This window comes from Macrosteles quadrilineatus, unplaced genomic scaffold (genome assembly GCF_028750875.1).
Source record: "Macrosteles quadrilineatus isolate MER2022 unplaced genomic scaffold, UCM_ALF_1.0 Scaffold_8__2_contigs__length_117827958, whole genome shotgun sequence".
In the NCBI taxonomy this organism is placed as follows: domain Eukaryota; kingdom Metazoa; phylum Arthropoda; class Insecta; order Hemiptera; family Cicadellidae; genus Macrosteles; species Macrosteles quadrilineatus.
In genome coordinates, this window is record NW_026542601.1 from 109,881,880 (window position 1) to 109,904,001 (window position 22,122).

Consider the following 22,122-nt stretch of genomic DNA (forward strand, 5'->3'; position numbering starts at 1 on the left):
AAAAGGTAATTCGGGTGAAATTATCGTTATTCTGTGATTAGACCACGAATACTAGAAGAGACCGGGTATGGATTATAAACATAAACAAATGATGCTTTAAAAAAATAGTACAACACCCCATTGCATCAAGCAGTTTCATTATACAATTAGATACAAATTTGACTTAGGATTATAACCTGAAAAAAGTCAAAGCCAAAGTCCTTTATTTTTGTTAACCTGATTTTTGTTTGAAAAAAAAAATGTTTTTTTCGCAAGATAATGACTTTTGGTACCATTTGCCTCCGTTTAGTAACTGATCAACGCTGTTTGGCGAAATAATATTACATTTGGATGTTGTAACTGGCCTAAGCGTTTATTTCAAGTTACGGCCTGATTCATACGTTGAAGTACAGTGCTACTTTACTATACTAATATTACAAATGAATGTTTGTGTGTTTGTTTGGGGTTCAATCACTCAATAACAATTCATTGGGCACATCGGAATTAGGCTGAAATTTGGCATGATTATAACACTTTCCTGATTAAAATATAGGTTTGTTATTACCTCAAACTTTTTTTCTTTCTTTTTGCCTTCTTGAATATCTCTCGTATGTATTTAGAACAATAGCACAATATGTCTCATTATTAAAAAATCAGGAACGAACCACGGATTATTATTGGGAAAGGTGAACGAAATGCATGTTGTAAAATGTAGACGTGGACACCTGGTGCAAAGTATTTGGCCGATTGTTTAATATAAACAAACCCATAACAGTCAGTACTGGGCACTTTAAAGGAAATATTAGGGAGCAGAATACAAGGGTGTCCCGTTAATCCCCTCTCACGTTTCTGCGAATGGACTTAATCTGAAATTTCTTAGATTTTTCTTTCACATCAACAGGCCATTCCAGTTATTGAGGTGTCGGGTCACTCAGGTCAGTTCACTTTCCCGTATAGTTGCGAGATCGCGATTGTCCTTTAATTTCCAAACTAAATACTGTTTTCATTTCACGTAGTAATCACAAAAGAGAACCAAACTAATATTCTGCTGTTGATAAAACTATTCTATTTCTTGTATTAATTTATTTTATTTAGTCGTCGGATTATATTTTTTGAAAGATTTTAGACAAAACAATCCAAATCACTGTTTTAAATGATATTGGACACGTTTCTTTAAAATTGTACTAAAACGTCACTTACCAAATACCATAATGTGACGAGATAATACGTTATCTGAAAAAAAAATTGGCGACCTGTTTAGTGTAATCGTCTTCCTACCAACTGTCAATTATATCTTTACGTTATAATTTATTTACAATTAGTGAATAAACGGAACTAGCTGCTCTGTCCGTGATTCGCAACGGGAAGATGTACCAAAAGTCCATACTGCCTAATCCAAATACTTGTTAAGTAGATTGAATTTTTAAACAAATAGCAATCAAATGTTTACAAAAATGTATGCCCTACATTGTAATTACCCTACTGTTTACATTAAAATATATCAATAACATAATTTTTATAACTTATGGTTATAGAATTTTTCTTCATTTCAATAATCAATTGCATAAATAAACCTACCACATAGTTGTGTGAATTACATAATGTTTACAATTAACATATGTTCTTCTTCTCATTTTTAATTTCTGACAACAGCTGGAGTTAGATAACAATGTCTGTTTCCCATGAATTTTATGGAGAAATATGAACCTGTAAAGGGCCCCAGGGCCTCACTCTAATTATTTCCCTAAAAAGAAAGTTTCCTGCACAACTTCACGTTACGCTCTTTCCAAATGACACCAAAAACATGCCAATCGGTTTAGTAGTTTCGGAGGAGTAAATGTCACAGAAAAACCTGCTTGCGTATTAAATAAGTTTTAAAATCCCTCACCTCAGAATTTTGAAAGCCCGTGGAGCAGATACTAGTTCAATATCGAAGGTGGGGGGTAGTAATCCTCGGAGCGGTAGCTTGATTTTTGTCCAATTTGAGTACAATCGGTTCAGTAGCTTATAGTTTATCTCATACAAACACACAAACACCACCTCTTCTTTATAATAGTATAGATAGATGTCATTATTATGTGATTATTGTTATTGTTTATATTTGATTTGTGTACAAGTTGTACACAGATTTAGTTTAGTTAGTAAAGATACTTTTAAATATGAATAAATTATTTCATACAATTTTCAACAGTACATTAGTGGAATGCCAAGAACCCATTGTGCCAAGAGTAAAAGTACGGTATTAATGCTACTTTGATATTATCCGGAGGCCACCCTTATATACAGCGTGCTGCGGCGGTTATGGTAGGTTGGGTTATCATAAATATGTTTGTAGAACTTTCTTAGTTTCGTTATGGATGGAATGATACCAGATGAGTCATACCATCGCCAAATCCCCTCCAAGTAGGCCAAGGTCAGGTCGTTGACCAATGGCCGGAGCGCGCGCATCACCTGTCACCACCTGTATCTCAGGTATCGCCACTCATGTTGTATTGTTAGATTCATAATGAACCGAGGAAACCCAACCTAACATAACCGCTACAGCGCGCAGTATTTACTCAGTATCTACTCGGCGGAGTTCGTGTGGCAGCTAGGGGCGGTGACGCATTCAACTCAATCTTGCCTTCTGGGAGGCAGAACTCAAAAACCACTAATTGCAATTGCAATAATTTCGTATTTGGACAGTAAGTTAATTAAAGTATGTTCTTTCTAATTATGTGTTTTTTTGTCTTAGGTAAAAAATCCCTCTAGAAAACAAGTGGCCTCCGAATAATACCAAAGTAACGGTACGGTATTTCCTGAAGCATGAAATGGAATTTCAAGCAGAGCATGATAAATTCAATAGAAATCTTAGTTTAAGATATCTCCTAATGAGATTTTTGGAATATATCTGTCTGGTATGAACTTCTCTGGGCAATACCCTTGACTCAAGAGGTCAAAGTAAGTTACCGGTTCGGTCGAGTCTAGTTCTGTATCCTTTATCAAATTCTTCTAAATAGAAAAACAGGTGCGCGCTAGACCACACAAAGTACATTTTAGTCTGTTGTACTCTGTATCAACGATGTATATTTTGTTTTATGTTTTTGGTTGAATGTATTATTATTTTCACCACAATACGGCTTTAAGAGAAACTAGTGGCTTGTAGGGGCAATAGCCCCTATAGGTCTATATTCTAGTAATTATTTTGTACAAATTATTAGTCTCATGGGTTACCCTACCTTGAATTATCGTTAAAAATTTGTGTTTGTTTAATATAATATTTATTACATACCCTGCATAATGCATTTTGATGTCTGCTCTGTTTAAAAAAAAAAATTCAAAAGGACTGTTCATGCAGTGTGTTTACAATATGAACTTTCTAATTATAATACCACCAAGGAACATTTTCAATGATAATCTTCATGAATATTAATTAAATATATATATTTCTTTGAATGTAGACAAATTCACTTCGATAAAACACATATAGATAATGTCATCCTCCAAATTGTAAAATGCTAATTCTATAACAAAATCTCTCTGAAAATAACATTTGTTGTATAGTAGGCCTATTAATCTTGGTCGATTCCTTGGTCTTTATTTGGTTCTAGTACTATTTTAACATCATCTGGCCGCTTAACCTGGCTAAAGCAACATAAAGTTGTCCATGGGTTATTTTTTCAAATAGATGCCGACTTTTGTGAAGGTATGCGGGCCTCGCGCTTAAATTATAGGAATAGCGAAAGCTAATCGCAATAGGAATTGAATCCTTATAAAACGGCATATTAGGATCTGTAGATATTAGTTTTATTTTGGCATGATAATATGTTCCATTTGCCTACTCCAGCAATTACTTCTAGGTTAACACTTTTTTCAGACACACCTAACACAACCAATCATACTCCATTAACTATAATCCAGACCCTTAAAATAAGGAAAAGTCTATTTCAGCTTTATAATATGTAGTATACATATTACAGTACATATTACCATTGACTATTGGCTACTGACATCGTTGCTGGGTCACAACAGTTGCTATAGCACATAATAAGTCATTCCATCAGTTTGACTTGGTAAAAACCATCGTGTAATTGGCAGACATCAGTAATTTAGATCAGCGCAATCTGTAGGGGGCTCACATCAACTAACAAATTTTATTAAAAACCTGGCTACAACTTTAACATGGGGATGGAATGTCTAGTTGTTGTATTAATAGTCAAAGACCTTTGACTGTTACATATCACCATATGCTTTAAATAAAGTTAAACCACATGTTTTAAAGTAAACAAAGCAGACATGACCTAGATTTCCATGCTATTTAAATGTGAATTATTTTATTCCGTAACAACCTTTTGGTGCATAATTAAGAAAAATGAATATTTTCCCCCAAAATTTCATGCCCAGAGCTTTAAAATGAGGCCTCTCCCAGCTTTCTACAGCCTCCCGTTCGCTCACAATTTCATTGTAAAATTTTGGGCTTACGGAATTAGATATATAGATTATAACCGAACAATACATTTTCATAATTTTTGTTTAGGCCATACACATGTGAATTACAATTAATTGATGAAGTTGTTAGGTAACTTATTTTGCAATTCATTGTCATAATGCTGAAAAAGAAAATAAGTATAGGTATTATACCAGGTATACACCTAAAAAAAATCCTAAGAAACTAATAACTTATTTTTCAAAATTTTTAAAGTTTCATGTTTTTGTCTTTAATAAAAATATGCGAAAACATAACAAATATTGTTATTGTAATTCTAGAATGACCCTAAGTCGTTTAATTTGTATTGAGTTTATCTTACAAAATTTTTTTTAAACAATAACCGTTGATTAAAAGGAAAAATTGATTAAAACAATTCGAAAATTAATGAATTCACAATAACTAATGTCTAGTTAACTTAACAGTAAACTAGTGTAACACAAGTCCAGGTAAACTGCAAAAAGTGATGCATTTTATAATACACAGACAACAGCGGCTTTTGCCAACAAAGATGGCGGGTTGTCGTGTACGCCCCATGTTAACTCTCGTCAACCCGCCACCTCGCATGTAAGCGACAACGTGCCACCACGTCAACCCGCCATCACTATTTTATGAGGTGGCGGGTTGTCGTGTACGCTCAATGTTCGGTGTCGTCAACCCACCACCTCGCACGTAGACGTCAACCAGCCACCACGTCAACCCGCCACCACACTAAAGAGGTGGCTGGTTGACGTGTATGAACATGTCTAAGCACCACCAGGACAACGTGCCACCACGACAACCCGCCACCACACATTTTTCCGAGGTGGCGGGTTGTCGTGCACGCTAGAGTCAACGTGCCACCCCGACAACGAGCCACCACGTCAACCCGCCACCTCAAACTTCTTCTTCTTTTTGATGGCGGGTTGACTTGGTGGCGGGTTGACGTGGTGGCGCCTTGGCGCGTTCCCGAATTATTATACACATGAATGAAATTTTGATAGTAAATGTGTTTGACAATTCATATTTATGGAGCAGTAAAATTTCAAGAGTCAAAGACACAGCTATACAGGGTGTCCATAAAAAACGTTTCAGGACTTTGGGAAATGAATCCGCATACTAAAAGGAAGAAAAAGTTTATGTGAAGGTATGTCAGAAAATGCATATTTACCCATTTATCCGCCATTTTGTTTACCAGACAATTAACTGAAAAAGAACTAAGCAAAACCGAGTTTGACAAATTTATTTAGCTAAACAAGTTTTATTGTGTAACTTAATGTTGAAAGATTCGTTTTAACCATACAAGTCATGCCATCAGCTCATATAGTTACAGGATAGACACCAATCAATACATGAAATAAAACCTCAATCGATTTCCAGAGATGTCTTGTTTTGCGAGACACAACCTATTTAGTATTGTGGAATAATGTAGGATTCGCGTGACAACACTAACCAACTCCAATAACAAGCTATTGACAAGGTTAGGAGCCTGCGTGTTTGAGTCGTGTCAGATTTTATTGTTGGAAACGTAAAAAGTAAAACGGTCAGAAATATCTTCCGCAGTTCTTTATTAGCGAATTCCGTATGGGTAGAAACATGTGTGCACGACATAGGTTTGATGTTATTTATTTCATGGTCATATTTTGTATGACTGCTTCATAAACTCGGATCATGGCGTCGTTCTGTTATCCAGCTACTTGGGATCACGAATTGTGGATAATTATGGACATGATCTGTGGATGCGATACTTCCTGGTGTGGATTAATGTCCACACTAGCGAGTACTACCGCAGTTCTATCCTGATAATTAGACCAATACATAAATTACAAGGCAAAAATTTGGTTCGGATTCCACTATAATATTTAGGTCTTTTAGTTGCTATTGGCTGTATGGGCTGTTAATAAATAGTTCTGTCCAAGGAACATTTCGGCCTTAGACAGTAACAAGACAACAAGATCGCACCACTTATCTCCATTCATACTTGGCTTAAAATATCTACATTCGTATGGTCACCATTTCGATTATTATTAAAATTATAAGAAGTATTCATACTTTCAATTTAATGTAGTTAATGGTCGGAAAGATGCCATTTACCGTGCCTAAACACGGAAAAGTATCTTCATGTACTTTTACCGTGCACTTAGTCAGCTGGACTAACTGCAACGGCCTATTTTATTGTAAAGTATCGTACGTTACTCGCCCGGTAAGCTCGTACTCGGCTACGTCTTGCATGGTAACTGTTGTGCTCGCACCGTAAAACACCTTTTACCGGACTGGTCACGTAATACACTTTAACAACAGTACAACGTTAAAATAACCCGACTTTTATAAGTAGAACAAACGGAACACATTACACAAAGTCCTGTCCCACAGGCCCTTTAGTTTAGTCTTTTATTACCCTTTAAACGCGACTCGATTATAAAGGCAAAACACAGTGCAAATACTCATGAGACTCCAATGTCTTTTATCAGCAGAAGTTTCAAATATGTGGAAAACTTCCTTAGAGACCTCATTTTTAGAGTTAGCAAGTTATTTTAAAATTCCTTATACCATCCACATTTAACACCATGTTTATTCGAAGTAATATAAACATTTCCTTTGAGAACGATTGAACAAAAAGTAAAATGCAAAATGAAATTATAGTGACAGATAGTTTGTTAATGATACAGTCCTTGAGTAATGAGTACGGCATTTGATGCCGCTGGCATTTAAAGGGTTCCAAAATCCTGGATGTACCTACCGATGTGACCTTTTAGAATAACCCACCGTAGGCCCTATAATAATAGTGACTAGATCAAGAATAGAGGCTTAAATAATTCAAATGGTTTTCTAAAAAAATAATCCTATAAGGATTACTAATCAAGCACTTTACTTTAAAAAAATAAGCTCAATTACATTTATACATTTTATAAATATTTATGACTTAACATGTACGAAGTTTAATTAAGTTGTGAAGTTTTTTTTTTATTTTACGTAAAAGAGTATTATTAAAGAGGCTTACGAACACTGAATGTCTAACTGCGTTAAGACTTAAATTTTTTAAGGAAGATATGTGTTTAAATTTCCTTTATTTTACTAAAATCAAAAACTATAGCTACTCCATTTTTTACCTTTCTAGATACTTTAAGTCAAAATAATACATAAAAATATACTTTTTCAAATCTTTGAACTGTAATAGTGAATTATATTTAAAAAAATGTTAAAATGGTAGGCATTGAAATTAATGTCTGGGTTTTAATCACCAGAACATAAATTCGAACCATCAAACCATAGAAATAATATAAATATGAAATACAGAACTTTTGCATTAATATTCCAGTGATGGTACCCACTTGAGTTGGAGCTTTCAAGGACTAAATAAGGTTAACTTCCACCTCTAGAAGTCAGTATTTCAAATTTATCTTCTTGGGAGCCTCTAAAACAACTAACTTATTATATCAACAAACCAATTGCCAATAATATTGAATAAGTTATATCTAATTAGTTACCTAAACTGAATATGATTGTTATTTTAGATTTTCATTGGTTAATTGGTGAATTGGAAGTTAATTGTACTTTTGTATGTTCCTTGCTGCACCAAACCTATGTACTCATAAACGTATGGCTTTTGTTCGCAGTTGTTGTGTTCTAAGCATACAATTCCTTTAATAAATTTGTAATTCATATGATAATTTAATCAACCATTTAGAAATACACTATTAGTATGCCTATTCCCTACAACAGAAAAAATAAAAGCAGATTTCAATTATCTTAGACAAAGTTTGATCATGTTAATACTACAGTTTTATGTGTTAGATTATATAAGATGGTTAAGTTTTACAAAATAAGCTATTTCTATGAATGTATTATGTGAATTTTCCTAAACCTACAATCTTTGAGGATAGGCATTTTTCCCTTAATTTCAAGGTCATTAATAAGGTTGTATATTTACTAAATAATACGACGCTCTTATACATTATTTGTGTTTATATATGTGCATAAATAATATTTCACTAGTAAAGGGAGTTGGCGTTTTATTCTATACGCTCACAGTTGCGATATTTCAAAGGGACATTTAATGAATATTTTATTTAATCCAACCGTTGTCAGAAATGAACCCCTTGAAATTACTGTTTGCTTTGCTGTCCATGTTTTTCATGATTCTTTATGGTAAAAATCACCAAGAAAATATTGAAGTTTATAAATATACAATTAAAAACACTTATCTACTTCTTTACTGTTTTTATAATTGTATTATTTTCTAGTTCATGCATAGGTAAGATGGGGTACTATGAGTTCACAAATATTTACTTATCTTTAGCAAACTATTGAAATACTTTCTACTGGTACATTATTAAAACACGCAAAAGTAAATAAGTAGATAACTTAATTTTTCCATACGAAATCTTAATAGTGTAATTTACATTCAAAATAATTCTTTATCCATTGAAAGTATAACAAACATTGCAAAATATCGATACAAATGAAAAAAAAAATATGAACTATGCTTTATATTATTCCACTAGCTTAATATTATAACATTCTAATCCATACATGAAGCCAATACAAAAACCAGACGTAATACGTTATCCAGAGTCTAGGTCAAGTGTTATGGTCAACAATTTCTACACATTACTTTATAACAATACAAGACCACGCAATATCCACCATTTTATACATTATTCTGCCAATACACTCATTGCTGTATTGTATAAAGAAACATGGTTCTTTATAAGCCTATGGCATTACCATTGCATAATAAATATAGTACAAATGAACGTACAATTGATTTTCTGAGTGATTTTTCCACGTTTAACTTTTTGTCACTATTTATATAATCCTTTAAACTAAATTTTTACATTCCCGTGGAAAAGTGTGTTCTCTGATTGTTTCTCGGATCTCAAATAAAATGTGTCATTCAATATAAATTATTTGTCATTCAAAGTAAATTCAGTAAACGGGAAATTTGAATATAGTAGTTTTTAATATTTAATTTTCAGTTATGAACTAGCACTGAATCATCATTTTACATAAACAGTTTGCGTTTGATTGTTTCTGTTAAGAAAATAGCAAAACACAAAAAATCACTAAGTTACTACAGAGAATAACTATATTACCGTAGTTGGCACGGAAAGACTAGCCTCGTGGCCGATTAATTAAAATTTTTCATTTTGATGTCCCCAGAGGCCAAAAACCCTATTGGTTCAAATTTGTATACGGTAGACCCTTTCCCCTGGTGCAGCAAACCTAAATACATGTAAAATGTGAAAGTGGAATTGGCGTAGGTTCTAGCTCTACATGCGCACACACATCACAGCAAAAAAAAAACTTTTTTCCACAGAAACCACAATTTCTTTTAAACTCAATTTCTTTCACTGAATAAATAATACTTTCTTAAACTTAAACTTTTGAGAGAAAGGAATTAAGGGTGAATCTAACATTTAAAAATACAAACTAAAGACGGTCAGATATACAAATTTGATAAAAGATAATCCTGAAACTGCCAACTGTCAAGTCACATTTATCCAGCGTTACACTATCGTTGGACCAAAACATTATCTGTCTCTGTTTGTTTATATTGTCCAACTCAGTGAATAATTGAGATCAGAACTATTTATGCAGTTTAAATTTTCTTATAAACAAATATGGATTCTGTTCCAAATATTATTCAGGTTCCAATCCCGCTAATATTCAAAGTAACTTTAGATCTGTGTGTATTCAACGCCTACAACATTCAGAACATATGATAAGTTGGCCTTCGTAGGTAAAAATAAACATCTAGAAGATGTATCTCTTGCGAGAGAAAATTGTTATTATTACTATAATAATACCTCCCCTATCATATTCCACAACTTGTCGTTGCCAAATTATTCTTGATGCAGTGGTACAATCTATGCACTATGCAAATTCAATAATTTAGTGTTTATTAGTAAATTGAATAAAAAATATAGGTAAACCTGATAGTGTGAGAGTCACAAAAATTAAGTTTTAATACTTTTTTTTAAACACAATCGACAAATCTGAAAATAAATTGAGCTTTAGTTATAAAGTAAAATTTCTTGGCATTATACATTATTAAATTGCGAGAATGTTAATGAGATTTAATTCACCCCTGCTCAGTAATAGTTAAATACTTAAAAATATTATTTAAATAGATTGTTAATACAAGGCGTCATGTTCATCAACTATGTAATTTAATCTCAATAAATATAGTTTTGGAAGTGCATAAATAAATCGGAAATATTGTTTAAGTCACCCGCCATAGAAGTTTTCAATAATTAAAGCCATTTTCCCGCGAGTTGAGTAGGATATCAGTTCTCCAACAATGATATTGACCCAGCTCTTGGGGCTCTTGGGGCTTATATGAGGCTTCATCCTAGTTATTACTTTTTGGGTTCAAGTACATGTAAAGTTAAGTTAAAGAGGTGTTAAAGAATCAGAAAGACACTTATCTAGAACTTAAAGCTGAAAATTAAATTACTTTCAAGGTCAACTAAATATTCATCAGTACAATCATTACATTACTAATTTTTTAATGTACGTAATATACTTTGTATAAGATATACAACAACCTTAGACTACCTAACTCATGACCATACACCCCATCGAGGCTCAAAACATGTTTAACTGAATTTTAAAACATATTTTCTATTTTATGTATGTTTATCATCATTAATTAAGTCATGTGTATTAATTATGTCATAATTAAGCATGTTATGTTATTTATAGCATGGATAAGGCTGAGCATTTATGCTTATAAGCTAGTATAAAATAAATACATTTTAAAAAGTGTACTCATTCGATGTAATAAAAATACGTTTAATCCTCAAACATTAGTGACAATAAAAATTAATAACTACTTAAGAATCTTAATTTTCATTTTTTTCAGATTCCAAGATTGTATGATATGCGCAATTTCAAATTTTCAGTCAAGTTCTTTTAGACTCTTCGATACCTCAGCTCTCATGGAAAAAAAAACAGTTAAGTTTTACCGAATCAAAATTCAACAATGATTAGAAATTTGTTCAAACATTTTTACGCCACACTACAATATTTTGACGAACTTCCCACGCAAGTATTTAGTCCAGAAAACAGCTGTTTGCCGCCAGCTTATTCAAATGGGGTTTCATTGCGTACTACTGTGCTGCAATGACTTTTACCGGACACCAATCAGCTGTTTGTACTGTATTTAGTATTTAGGTGGCAATGAGTGGTTATAAACAAAAACATAACCTCTCAATGACTAGTGATTTTTAGTCCTTTAGTTGGTGGAAATATATAAGGATTTGTACAGATTTAGTAGTATGGCGTAAACTATCGTACGTCACTCGTCCAAAATGTGTGTACCGGACTCGTATGGTAATCCCGTACTCGACTTCGTCTCGCACGGGAACGACCACACTCGTCCGGTAAACACTTATTTTCAGGACTAGTAACGTAATATACTATATTCTGACACAAAGCGGAAGTGCAAGCCCAAATTGTTTGGACCCTTTGAGCCCAACAATGAATATTTTACGAATCCCGGCACCAGAAATGGAATTTTCCAAACACAGCTCAGTAGTGAGGTTATTTTATCGAATCTATATTTAGCTTAAGTGTGTACGAAACTATAAATATAGTTTTTTAATCTTTTTATTCGTACCGTAATTGTTAAAATAGTGAGATTTAAAACATAGAAGAGCTAGTTTAATATATGTAAATATATTTTCCCTTTTTTTTACAAATATTTCAAAAATATTACGTATAGGGAAAGGATACAGTTAGTTAAAATGCAATATAGAATTTAGTGAAACCCTTTCGTATTGAACAGTTGTGTCACGTTACGTTGGACCTACAAGAACAAAAAAAAAAAATATTAAAAAATCAAAAAAGTTAATTTTTTTGGTTGAATGGCGAGTATATGTCGCTGGGCGCCATTTTCCTGACTGCTTGAATGACAAGGTAAATGACCTCAAAGGGTTAATCTGAAAAACATGTCAGTCGGATTCTGGGTAACATTTTGGACCCATACACCAAAATTCTTAGAGTAGATGTTTACTTAATGATAATACTAAACACCTTATTACTTTATAGGTTCATACTTAAAAGTTAAGCTACTGCTCGTAAAATATGGATCAATTTTTTGCCTAAAAATAATTTACATCGAACTGTAAATTAAATTTTTTATTCAACTGCGATATTACCTTTATGCTAGAGAATTTATACACACGCGTGTTTCATAAAGGCAATCCTTTGTCTGTCCAGTTATATAAAACTTGTTTATTTATTTACCTACGCCACTTAAAACTTTTAATTCAATGAAATAAAAGAAAAAGGTTTAAATATTCAATTAGAAGAAAAAGTTATGTATTAAACTTTAAATAAATTGTGTTATTTTATTTACGTATTTTAAAATAATTTAAAGTGTTTGATGTGAATTCTCTTTATAACAAATGTCTACAACTTATTTAATAGATTCACCTAGTAATTAACGTTCCATTATTAACAATACGAATTTACATTGTTGAAAGACAATACTAAACAGATAGTCATTGTATCTGAAACAAAAGCAGAGTTCCGACTTGTAAATTTCCAAACTCTGTTGTTTTGTTCGGGATTTCCGCAGAGAACTAACTTAGTAATGAATATAAACCACTGTCTTCGTCTGATACCTTTAACTTGAATGAGCCGTTGGCAACAAAGCGGAAATATAACACAATAGAAATTTTTATTTATGAAAAACTCTAAAATTGTTCAATTTGCAATCCAAAGATGAAAAACATGTATAATGTCGCGTTTACAATTTCACTGGAGGCTCGAAAATTCACATAAACCACCTAGAGGTAATAAGAAACCTAATTTAATTTTGGAATCTTTTCGAATAGTTGTAACATTGTTTTCCTACCATTTGGGGACGTAGTTTAAACGTTTATTAATTATTGCTAGTATGTTCAAAATTAGGGACAAAAAATAAATCAATCGTTAACCAATAATTTACAATATTCGAATATGTTACATGCAATAAAAATATTTGAAAATACACAATTATATTGCTTTCTGACGTCATCATACGCATAAAACCTGTCTACGAAAGATTTTAACAACACGGAAAACTAAGATTGAAGTACTTGAATCACACACGAGAGCTCTGCCGAGAGAGTATGACCAAGTTCATTGAATAATGCAGGCGAAGCTGAGAATACAGCTTGAGACAATGTATGTGCATTGAGAACAACGAACTTCGGAAGTATACTTCCAGCTAGAAAATACCCGTCGCGTATTCAAATGTATTTGATACTAGAAGAGTGTAATATACGAGTACGTAAATACCGGTAGGTTGTGAAAGCTAGATTTGATTGAGAAGATGCTTAGCCAATATGGTTTTGATTTAGATGTCTACTTATTATTACTTTTGTAGTATAATCAGACACATTTAGATAATAATAGTTAATTTTATATTTAAAATGTAAGTAGTAATACAAAGTAAATCCGTAAATATCCTTTACATAATGGCAATTTCATCGTAAGATTTACTTTTAATATTGGCAGTGGTCTTCTCGTTCTATTATAAAGTATAGGTTGAAACAAGTTTTAGATGAGGTTTAAGGTCTGATCTTGCTTGAGCACACTGATGTAGACTTAATTTGTTTATCTTATTTTTCCACGAATTTAACAGAATTCACTGTAATCTATGGTCATTTAATCATTTGAAAAGTATTTTTTTTTTTACAAAATCGTCGTTTTAATTGGTCAAAACATTTAATGAAATAACAAGAAATAAATATTAAGACTCATCAAAACACATTTTATATAAAAAGGATACAATTACAGTCTATAATTGCCTTCAGCCCATTAATTAATAATACATTTATGATGTAGGATGATTTAAACATTTTAAGCTCCAAACACTCTTACATAAAATGTAAGCTTAACGTTATCAAAAGTTCATTTAAATTTACGAAATAGCTAAATAAAACGTCTGAAACCCCCTGACGTGTGCTGTGTAAATTTACTACCTACGTTTGAGCGTTACCTAAAAAACCGTAATCGGCTCAGTTGGTGTAATCGATGGATGTTGGAAACAAGTATTTCATTGAAAAAGTAAGCAGTGTTGCAGCCATTTTGTTTTTTTTTACTTAGCTTCACTGTGTGTTTTTTATCCACCAAAAAATAGAAAAAAGAGTTTAAATTTTACTATTTTTAAAATAAGTGAAAACGTAATTGAAGTTTAAATAATTAGGTAATCAAATCCTGTAGTTCAAGGGTTTTTACATGGCCATGAACTTAAATGTGAAACTCGTTAATAATGACTAATAGAATAAATGTATTTGCGTTTCTACAAAAATGGTTTTTATAGGGTTACTCCCATAGATTTGCAAATGTGTAAACTTTGTTTAATGGATAAAAGAAATAAGAATTTGGCTTTGTACATAAATTCTGCAGGGTGAAGAATAAGAAGAGAAGTATTTTAGTAAAGTTGGGAAGCAAATCGTTCCCATCAGAAGTAATCAGTCACAGACAACTGTTTGTTTGGTGATAACTTGTTTTGTTTTCACGACAGCGGATGATGCCAGTTTTGCGGCTCATCTTTATTTAAAACCCGTTACACTCACTCTGAAACACGACTCTCTTAACAACATTTGCAATTTTTTAATATGTTTACGGGGAAAATAACAAAAAATATTATTTACTACTAGAAAAACGATTATTTAAAGTGGTTGGAATTGCTTTGATTCAATGAAACTTAATGACTAATTGGTAATTGAATATGTTTTTTTTTGCCCTTGAACGCTAGGCACGAGCCTGGGATTGTTTTCACATTACTTATAAATATAAGACCTAGGGGTTGTGGCATTATCACTTAGATAAAATCCATTGGTGATTTGGTAGGGATCGAACCCGGGACCTCAGGGACTGAAGTTCCGCACTCTAACCACTACACCAGCTTTGAATTATAGTAAATAAACAAATCGTAAAAATAACAACAGAAAAAACAAATAGTTACAGAACGAATTAAAAAAAAGGATGAACGTTGAAATAACCCGACTTTTATGAGTAAAACACACAGAACAGACTACACAATGTCCCGTCCCTCAGGCTTTTTAGTTTCTTTTTCTTTCGTAAATTATTTTATTAGGGAGGATTTTCAGACTCCTTCAGAGATGTTTGGAGTACATTAATAAGTTTATTATCTTTCCAGGATTTATGCAATATAATTACCTCTACATAATTTTAAATCTTATTAATGAAAGGTTATAGTTTTGTAAAGGGTTTTTCCACAATAGTAAATTTTTATTTAATGTCCCTACTACTCATTCTAGAAAAAACCAAACTGCATAAGCTTCGTTAAGCTTAATTTTAATCGTAGTTATCATTCAACTTATTTAGTCAGTTATATTTCAATTTCTTTATTATTCAACGTACTTGTTATTTATTATTCAAGGTATATGTTATTGGTGAGTCGGTAACGCCACAGACTTCGGGCCCAGAGATGTCGTGGGTTCGGATACTGGTACCGGACAATACATTTTATAAGTACAGTTCACCTTATGCTATACCGGCTCACCCCTTGCTTTGGAGGATACGTTCCACGCACATATCTCTGATGGGCCCAGGGCAAAGCAGGATAAAAGAGGCAGCCTCTTAAAAAAATATATGAGTAACCAGCAGAAGTCTATACATTAATTAAAGGGCTCTGAAGCAGCATTCAATGTGCCAAGAAACAAAAAACTGTCTAAAAATTAATCAGTATAAATACTTATTGTAAAATATCTTTGGATGCTTGTTGAGCATGATAATTGACCTTGTGCAATTTTCTGGGTGCGACAAATCAAGAACATTCTCGACAAATTTTACTTACCTACAATTTATTCAATTCAACAAAACCAATTCGGGAAATTTGTTATGTATTTAGTTTATGTACACCAAACGTATTCAATCAAGAGTTATTAACATGGTCAAAGGGGAGGGAAAACAAGTTTCTCAATACGATGTAGTTTGACAGAAAATGGAGGGAAACGTAAATGGATGGCAATTAGGACCGCCTAAGTGCCTTTCTGGAAGTAAAATGCCCTCTTGGGCGAATCTAATGGTCATTACAGGTATTTGGTACTTGCACATTTAATGTTATGAGTATAGTGAATGAATAACATTGTAAGATCATTATCTAGTTTGAAAATCTTTACAGGCGACTAACGTAAATCATTCGTATCATGTAAGCAAACTTTTATTCTAATTTATGACCTGACCCAGCCAGTACAACTTGTATTGTTAACTAAGGATAAATAAAATATTTAATTTGAGCGTAAAATAAAACTAGCATAGTGTTATTTCTCACCGTCTTTCATCAAACTGTTAGGAAAACGAAGGAATTATTCATTCACCACTGAGTTAAACTCAGGGAAATTTGGTGCGACATTTCCATAGCTCAGAATTGAAACCAGGTGTTCTCGATCTTGACGTTTAAGATTTTTCTGACCCTGGTTAACTTACCAGCTGATTGATACGCTATTTTAATATGTGTTAAATATTACATCGATCATTTGTGATCATAACTGTTAGTAAACGAATGAAACAAATCGCAAATTTAACTTTCTACTACCTTGACCGTAATGTCCCTCATTCTTTAAAATAATAGCCACATTTACTTCAACTGCCAGTCGAAATTCCACCCACCTCAAGAGTCCTTGAATATTGATGCAGAAATAGTCAACAAGTCAAAATAGTCTAGGCAAAGGAACTAGTTTACTCAGCACATAATAAGTTCGTAGTTAAATAATTGATCAGGGTTTAAACTATACCCTACAAACTATGAAGAAAACCCCAGATTAACTTCAACTATTACAATCCACAACTCTTTTGCAGATGCCACTGAGGGATCTGCGGCGACTGTGGGGGACGAGGAAGCAGAGTGCGGTGCCCTCGGACAGTGGTGGGGAGGAGGGTGGAGGGGCAGAGGTCAGAGGCCACCTGTGTGCCCTGCCCTTGCTGCAAGTGTGGCCCAGTCAGGACTCACCTAGAGGGGAGGCCGACGGGCAAAGCTTCGTGTTTCCAGCAGATGAGGCGACGGCTCATCAAAATGACTCGGGTATCGAGTCTGTCCAGGTAATTTACCATTTGAAAATTATTTGTGTACTATGAGCGCAAAGTACGTGATTTCCACTCGAGAACTGTAGATGACATGAAACTTTACCTGAGAGCGGCAATAACTTATAATTTGTACGTATATATAATATGTAATTTGGGTTATGTTATTTGCTTACCGGTTGTTAATGTTATATAGAAACGAAAACTGTGAAATCAGCTGATTTTGCGATTTAGTGAGCGGAAATGGTCATTCCCGCCCTAGAGCGGAATAGAGCCATTTTGCGGACCGTTCACAGGGGTGGCAATGTGATCTTTATCATGCAGTAGAAAAAATAATATAGTGCTATGCATTTGTTTGGATACTTAAGTAGCTACATCCCTTCTTATATTGATCAGCTGTAGCAATATTTAGTTTGATGGAATACAGTTGAATAACACAGTTATTCACACAATAATACAGTAATAATACAGTTTATCTTAATTGAACTACTTTCTATCTTATTTTATAAGTAGCTAAAGTTTCACATAGGAATATGGTGTATACCTTTGTCCATAATCAAAGATAGTACTCAATAATTTCGTAATAACTATTATACGTAAAACAAATACAGTGAAACATAATTTTTTTATTTACAAAATTTTTAGTCAAGTAAGTGTATGTTTGTGAGTAAGAAGTTTATCGAAAGTTTTGACAACTTAAAATGTAATTTCCATTTAAAGGTTCACAACTTTGTTGATTCACTCTCCGAAGATTTCATTACACAGCTGAGCTTGATTAACTTGTTGATTACTTTTGCTTACCTCAAAAATACCTACATAGTTTGGTGAAACTAACATGAAATTTAGTCTGTACGATGAACTATGTCTTCTAAACCCCGTCTACCTATGACGGGCCTAGGACTCAAACCATTGGTCAGTCCTCAGGCAAATTTATAGAAACAAAATTCTCTTTGTTACTGAATAGCTAATGGATTCGCCGATAATGTGATAAGGGAATACCTAAAACTATTGCGTAATGTTATTCTATATTTTGAAGCTTCATAGAATGTTATGTCCTTAGGCAAGCCCGTCTCCAGGAGTGCAATGTGAGCGTCAGGTGGCCCCGGCCTCACCCTCCCCCTCAGTGTCCGCCTCCGTGTCGGGACGTCGCTCCAGCACCTTGCTGCACCCGGACCACGCCCGACTGCTCATCCGCCGTCCCAGCACTCCAGAGCCCCAGGAGGAACCTCAGAGTCCCTCCTCTCCAAGCACCGCCTCCTCCATGACCAGTGTGGCTGGCGCGGCCGTCGCCTCCCTGGCGTCGCGACACTCCGACCCGTGGGACCGGCGGAGGCGGAGCTCCACAGTGACCGCGAGGTACTCCCTCCTCGACGCTCTAGACCTAGAGTACGCTCTACTCCGCGCTGCCGCCCGCGGTAGTGTCGGTCCATACAGCCTTTCCGAGTCTATACACAAACTGACGTTCACGCAGAGTTTAGCGTTTCCCGCGCTGGCTCGTGGTTTGGCGGGAAAGCGGCGGCCTTCGCAGACACACCCGCCACCTCTCGACCCCTCGGAGTCTGGCCTGAACGCGTTCGCTAAGATTGTGACGGCGCTGGTGCTGATGCTTGTGAGTGTGATGGTGTTCGGAGTGGTGTACAAGTATGTGAGGACGTGAGGGTTGCTGCTGTCCCCCGCACAGGAGGGACAGCACTACCCCTATGGACACGGACAGCAGCACAGCAGCTACAGATAGCAGTCTACTCTACCTCAACCTTACAGTCTACTTGTTCAAATACTTACATACATATTTGCAAATATTTCTGATTCTCTGGTTATAAGATGATTTATAATTTATACCGTAAACCCAGAAATGGAGAGAAGTTCTTTTTAACTGCTAGATATTCCTTGAAACAATGAACCGTCAAGTTTGAAACCTTGGTCGCCTAACCTGAAAACAAGATCATTATAGCCTCTTTAAGAGTCCTTGGAGACTAGACGATCTAATTCATAAAAAACAATTAACAAGAATTTTTTAAATCCAACAGTGCACTAGATATTTAAATTATAATCCTTTTGGTATTTGAAAAAAAAATTGATAGGCCCTATGGTAAATAACTCTTCAGCAGCTGTTTGACATTAACGAATTTAACATTGCTCTTATGGTGGGCAAATCCAAGATGGCCTTTGGCTTCCATGGGCTCCCTTAAAAAAAATCTAAACTACAATGAAACTGTCTAATCTGACCCTCCCTTCCGGATACCGGATCAATAGTGTCCTAGATATTTAAATTATAATTACTTCGTTGTTAAAAATGTAACTCTTTAGCCGCTATTTAAAATCATCCAAAGATGACCGCCTCCAAGGACTCTTAAGGCCGCAGAAATACCGAATCACTGCTATTACTGTACCAAAGTAATAGGTGGTGCGATGTTGCCACAAACCAACGCCGCGGCCTTGTATTAAAGATGGCTATGGGATCACTAGATTGGCACAGAAGGTATTTTTAATTATTTTTTGTATACACTTGGTTATTGGTTTAATGAAAACATCGAATAGTTAGACAAAAGTAACCGAAAGAGGTTACTGACCTTATAACAATTGCTAAAGAAAAAGTAAATTTTCCATGTCACTTATTTTTTTTATTTAGAAAAACTCTTTCTATACCGGAATGTTCCTTACACAATTTCACATCATAATCCTTTGATTCCTGAAAGTCTCATAACCCAAGGGTTTTATGTGACACCCCTACGTTCCCCAACTACGGCCTAAAAGTTTAAATTCGCCTCAGTCTTTCTCTCTGACTTCAATATCAAAAGGCGAAATCAAATTTTGTCATGTGTTCAAATAATATTAGGCTACTGATATTAATATTCTATTTTATTATGATATTGCAGTGTTGATATAAGAACGCTTTTAAATGTTGTAAGATAATAGTTTTTACTTCTGATCTTAAAGTTTCATTTCTTAGTTTGGCTTAGTATTCATAGAATTAATACCAATTCTGTTTTTGGTCGGCCAAAAATAGCTTTAAACTTTCAGCTAATAGGTTCTCAATCTACCATGTTATATTAAATAATGTAAAGACATATAACATAAAACACCATAAAATAACAGAAAAATATAAGCAAGCTGTTAACTGCTATGGGAATTTAAAACGTTGATATTTTTCTATAAATCTTCCGTGTTAATCCAGTTTAAAATAGTAAGCCAAACATAACTTATATCCTTTGCTTGTTGTTATATTAAAGTTGTAATGCACCTGAATTATTCTTGTTGGTAAACAGTATATGTATGATTTTTCAAATATAACCGATGTATAAATATTATAAAATATTATTGTGATATATTAGTGTTACTGTTTGCAACTGTTTAAATAATGCAACAAAAGATCGTAATATTTTTGTACTCAAATTTCGTGCACAGCTTTTTAAAAGGTCACTTTGCTTTGTACATGCTTCTATGTAAATTTTAAAATGGTTGTGATATTGCAATAATACTGTGTCATTTTTATTGTTGTAAAATGTTTTCTTCTGCAAAATCTTTTGTACACTTTTGCTTTGATTTGTTTTCAATGAATGTGTTTTACTGTTTGATCGGTTGTGTTGTTTATTAAAACATTGGCTTGCTTTTATAGACTATTTATATGATGGAAGTCAGTCAATTCTAAACGATAAATGCATTGACTATAAACTGAAAAAGAAGGACCACACGGAAAATAATGTCTACAAAGAGTTGAAACTCAATTTCTTTTTAATTTTTTTTTCGAATTTATAAACTATTTTTATACGTTTTATTAATTAAATATATAATTCAGAGATATTTTTCTTCATTGTGTGAATATTAAGAAATATTAAGTGCCGATGTTATTCAGTCCACATACGAATATTTGTTTATACTTTTATTGTTCGTTAATTGTTTTTGTAAATACTAAACTCAATAAATACTACAATTGGCTTTTGCACTACCCACGTACTATTTCCTATCCTACATTACTTCGAAAATGTTTTAGCTTTGTTAACAATCGAAAGTACTGTAAATATTTTTGTGGTATCTATTATAAAAGAGGTTTTATAGGTTAAACCCCTGGTTTCATATAATTTATGTAGCTTTAAAATGCGCAAACAGTATTTAAGGTTTGAAAAATGCGTATATTATTTTAGGACGCAGGGATAAATGTGAGATAAGGTGCGATCTAGGATTGAGTAGTAAATTTAACAATTCAAGTCAATGTAGGTGAAAATATTGTATGACAGCTGGCAGAAATTTACAATGGAGATCAGAAGATTGTCCTTCTAAAGAGATGTTCAACTCGTCTATTTCAATATTTGTGGACAGATCCAGCAACAACAAGCAATTTAGAACACCTAAATTATCCTACCAATTATTTTAAATATATAAACACTGGTTAAGGGAAAACTTGTATATTCATACTTGATGGAAAATGAGGTTAGTTGAAAAATTAATACACCTTAGAGAAAATAAATATGAATAAAAGTTGTATAGACCATTAGAATTACAATAATTTATCTAACTTGTTTTTCAATGCAACATTAATTAATTTCCCATGAGAACCAATGCTTGTTTCTAACAAACCGTGTAGTATTGTTGTATAAATTATAATATATTACCTAGGACACTCATCTGAGCCATGTAGACCACTGTTTTTTTTT

At 33.6% G+C, this 22,122-nt stretch overlaps 1 protein-coding gene across 2 annotated transcripts in view; it reads left to right on the forward strand.

Moving 5' to 3' along the window:
- Positions 1-19,310, forward strand: part of LOC129001217 (uncharacterized) — a 44,346-nt gene extending 25,036 nt beyond the window's left edge. For both annotated transcript variants that reach the window (XM_054428442.1, XM_054428441.1), the window contains exons 2-3: positions 17,249-17,488; positions 18,531-19,310. In XM_054428442.1, coding sequence (XP_054284417.1) covers positions 17,249-17,488; positions 18,531-19,127 — 837 coding nt within the window. In that variant the 3' untranslated portion in view covers positions 19,128-19,310. The remainder of the gene's footprint in view (positions 1-17,248; positions 17,489-18,530) is intronic.
- The last annotated feature ends 2,812 nt before the right edge of the window (positions 19,311-22,122 follow it).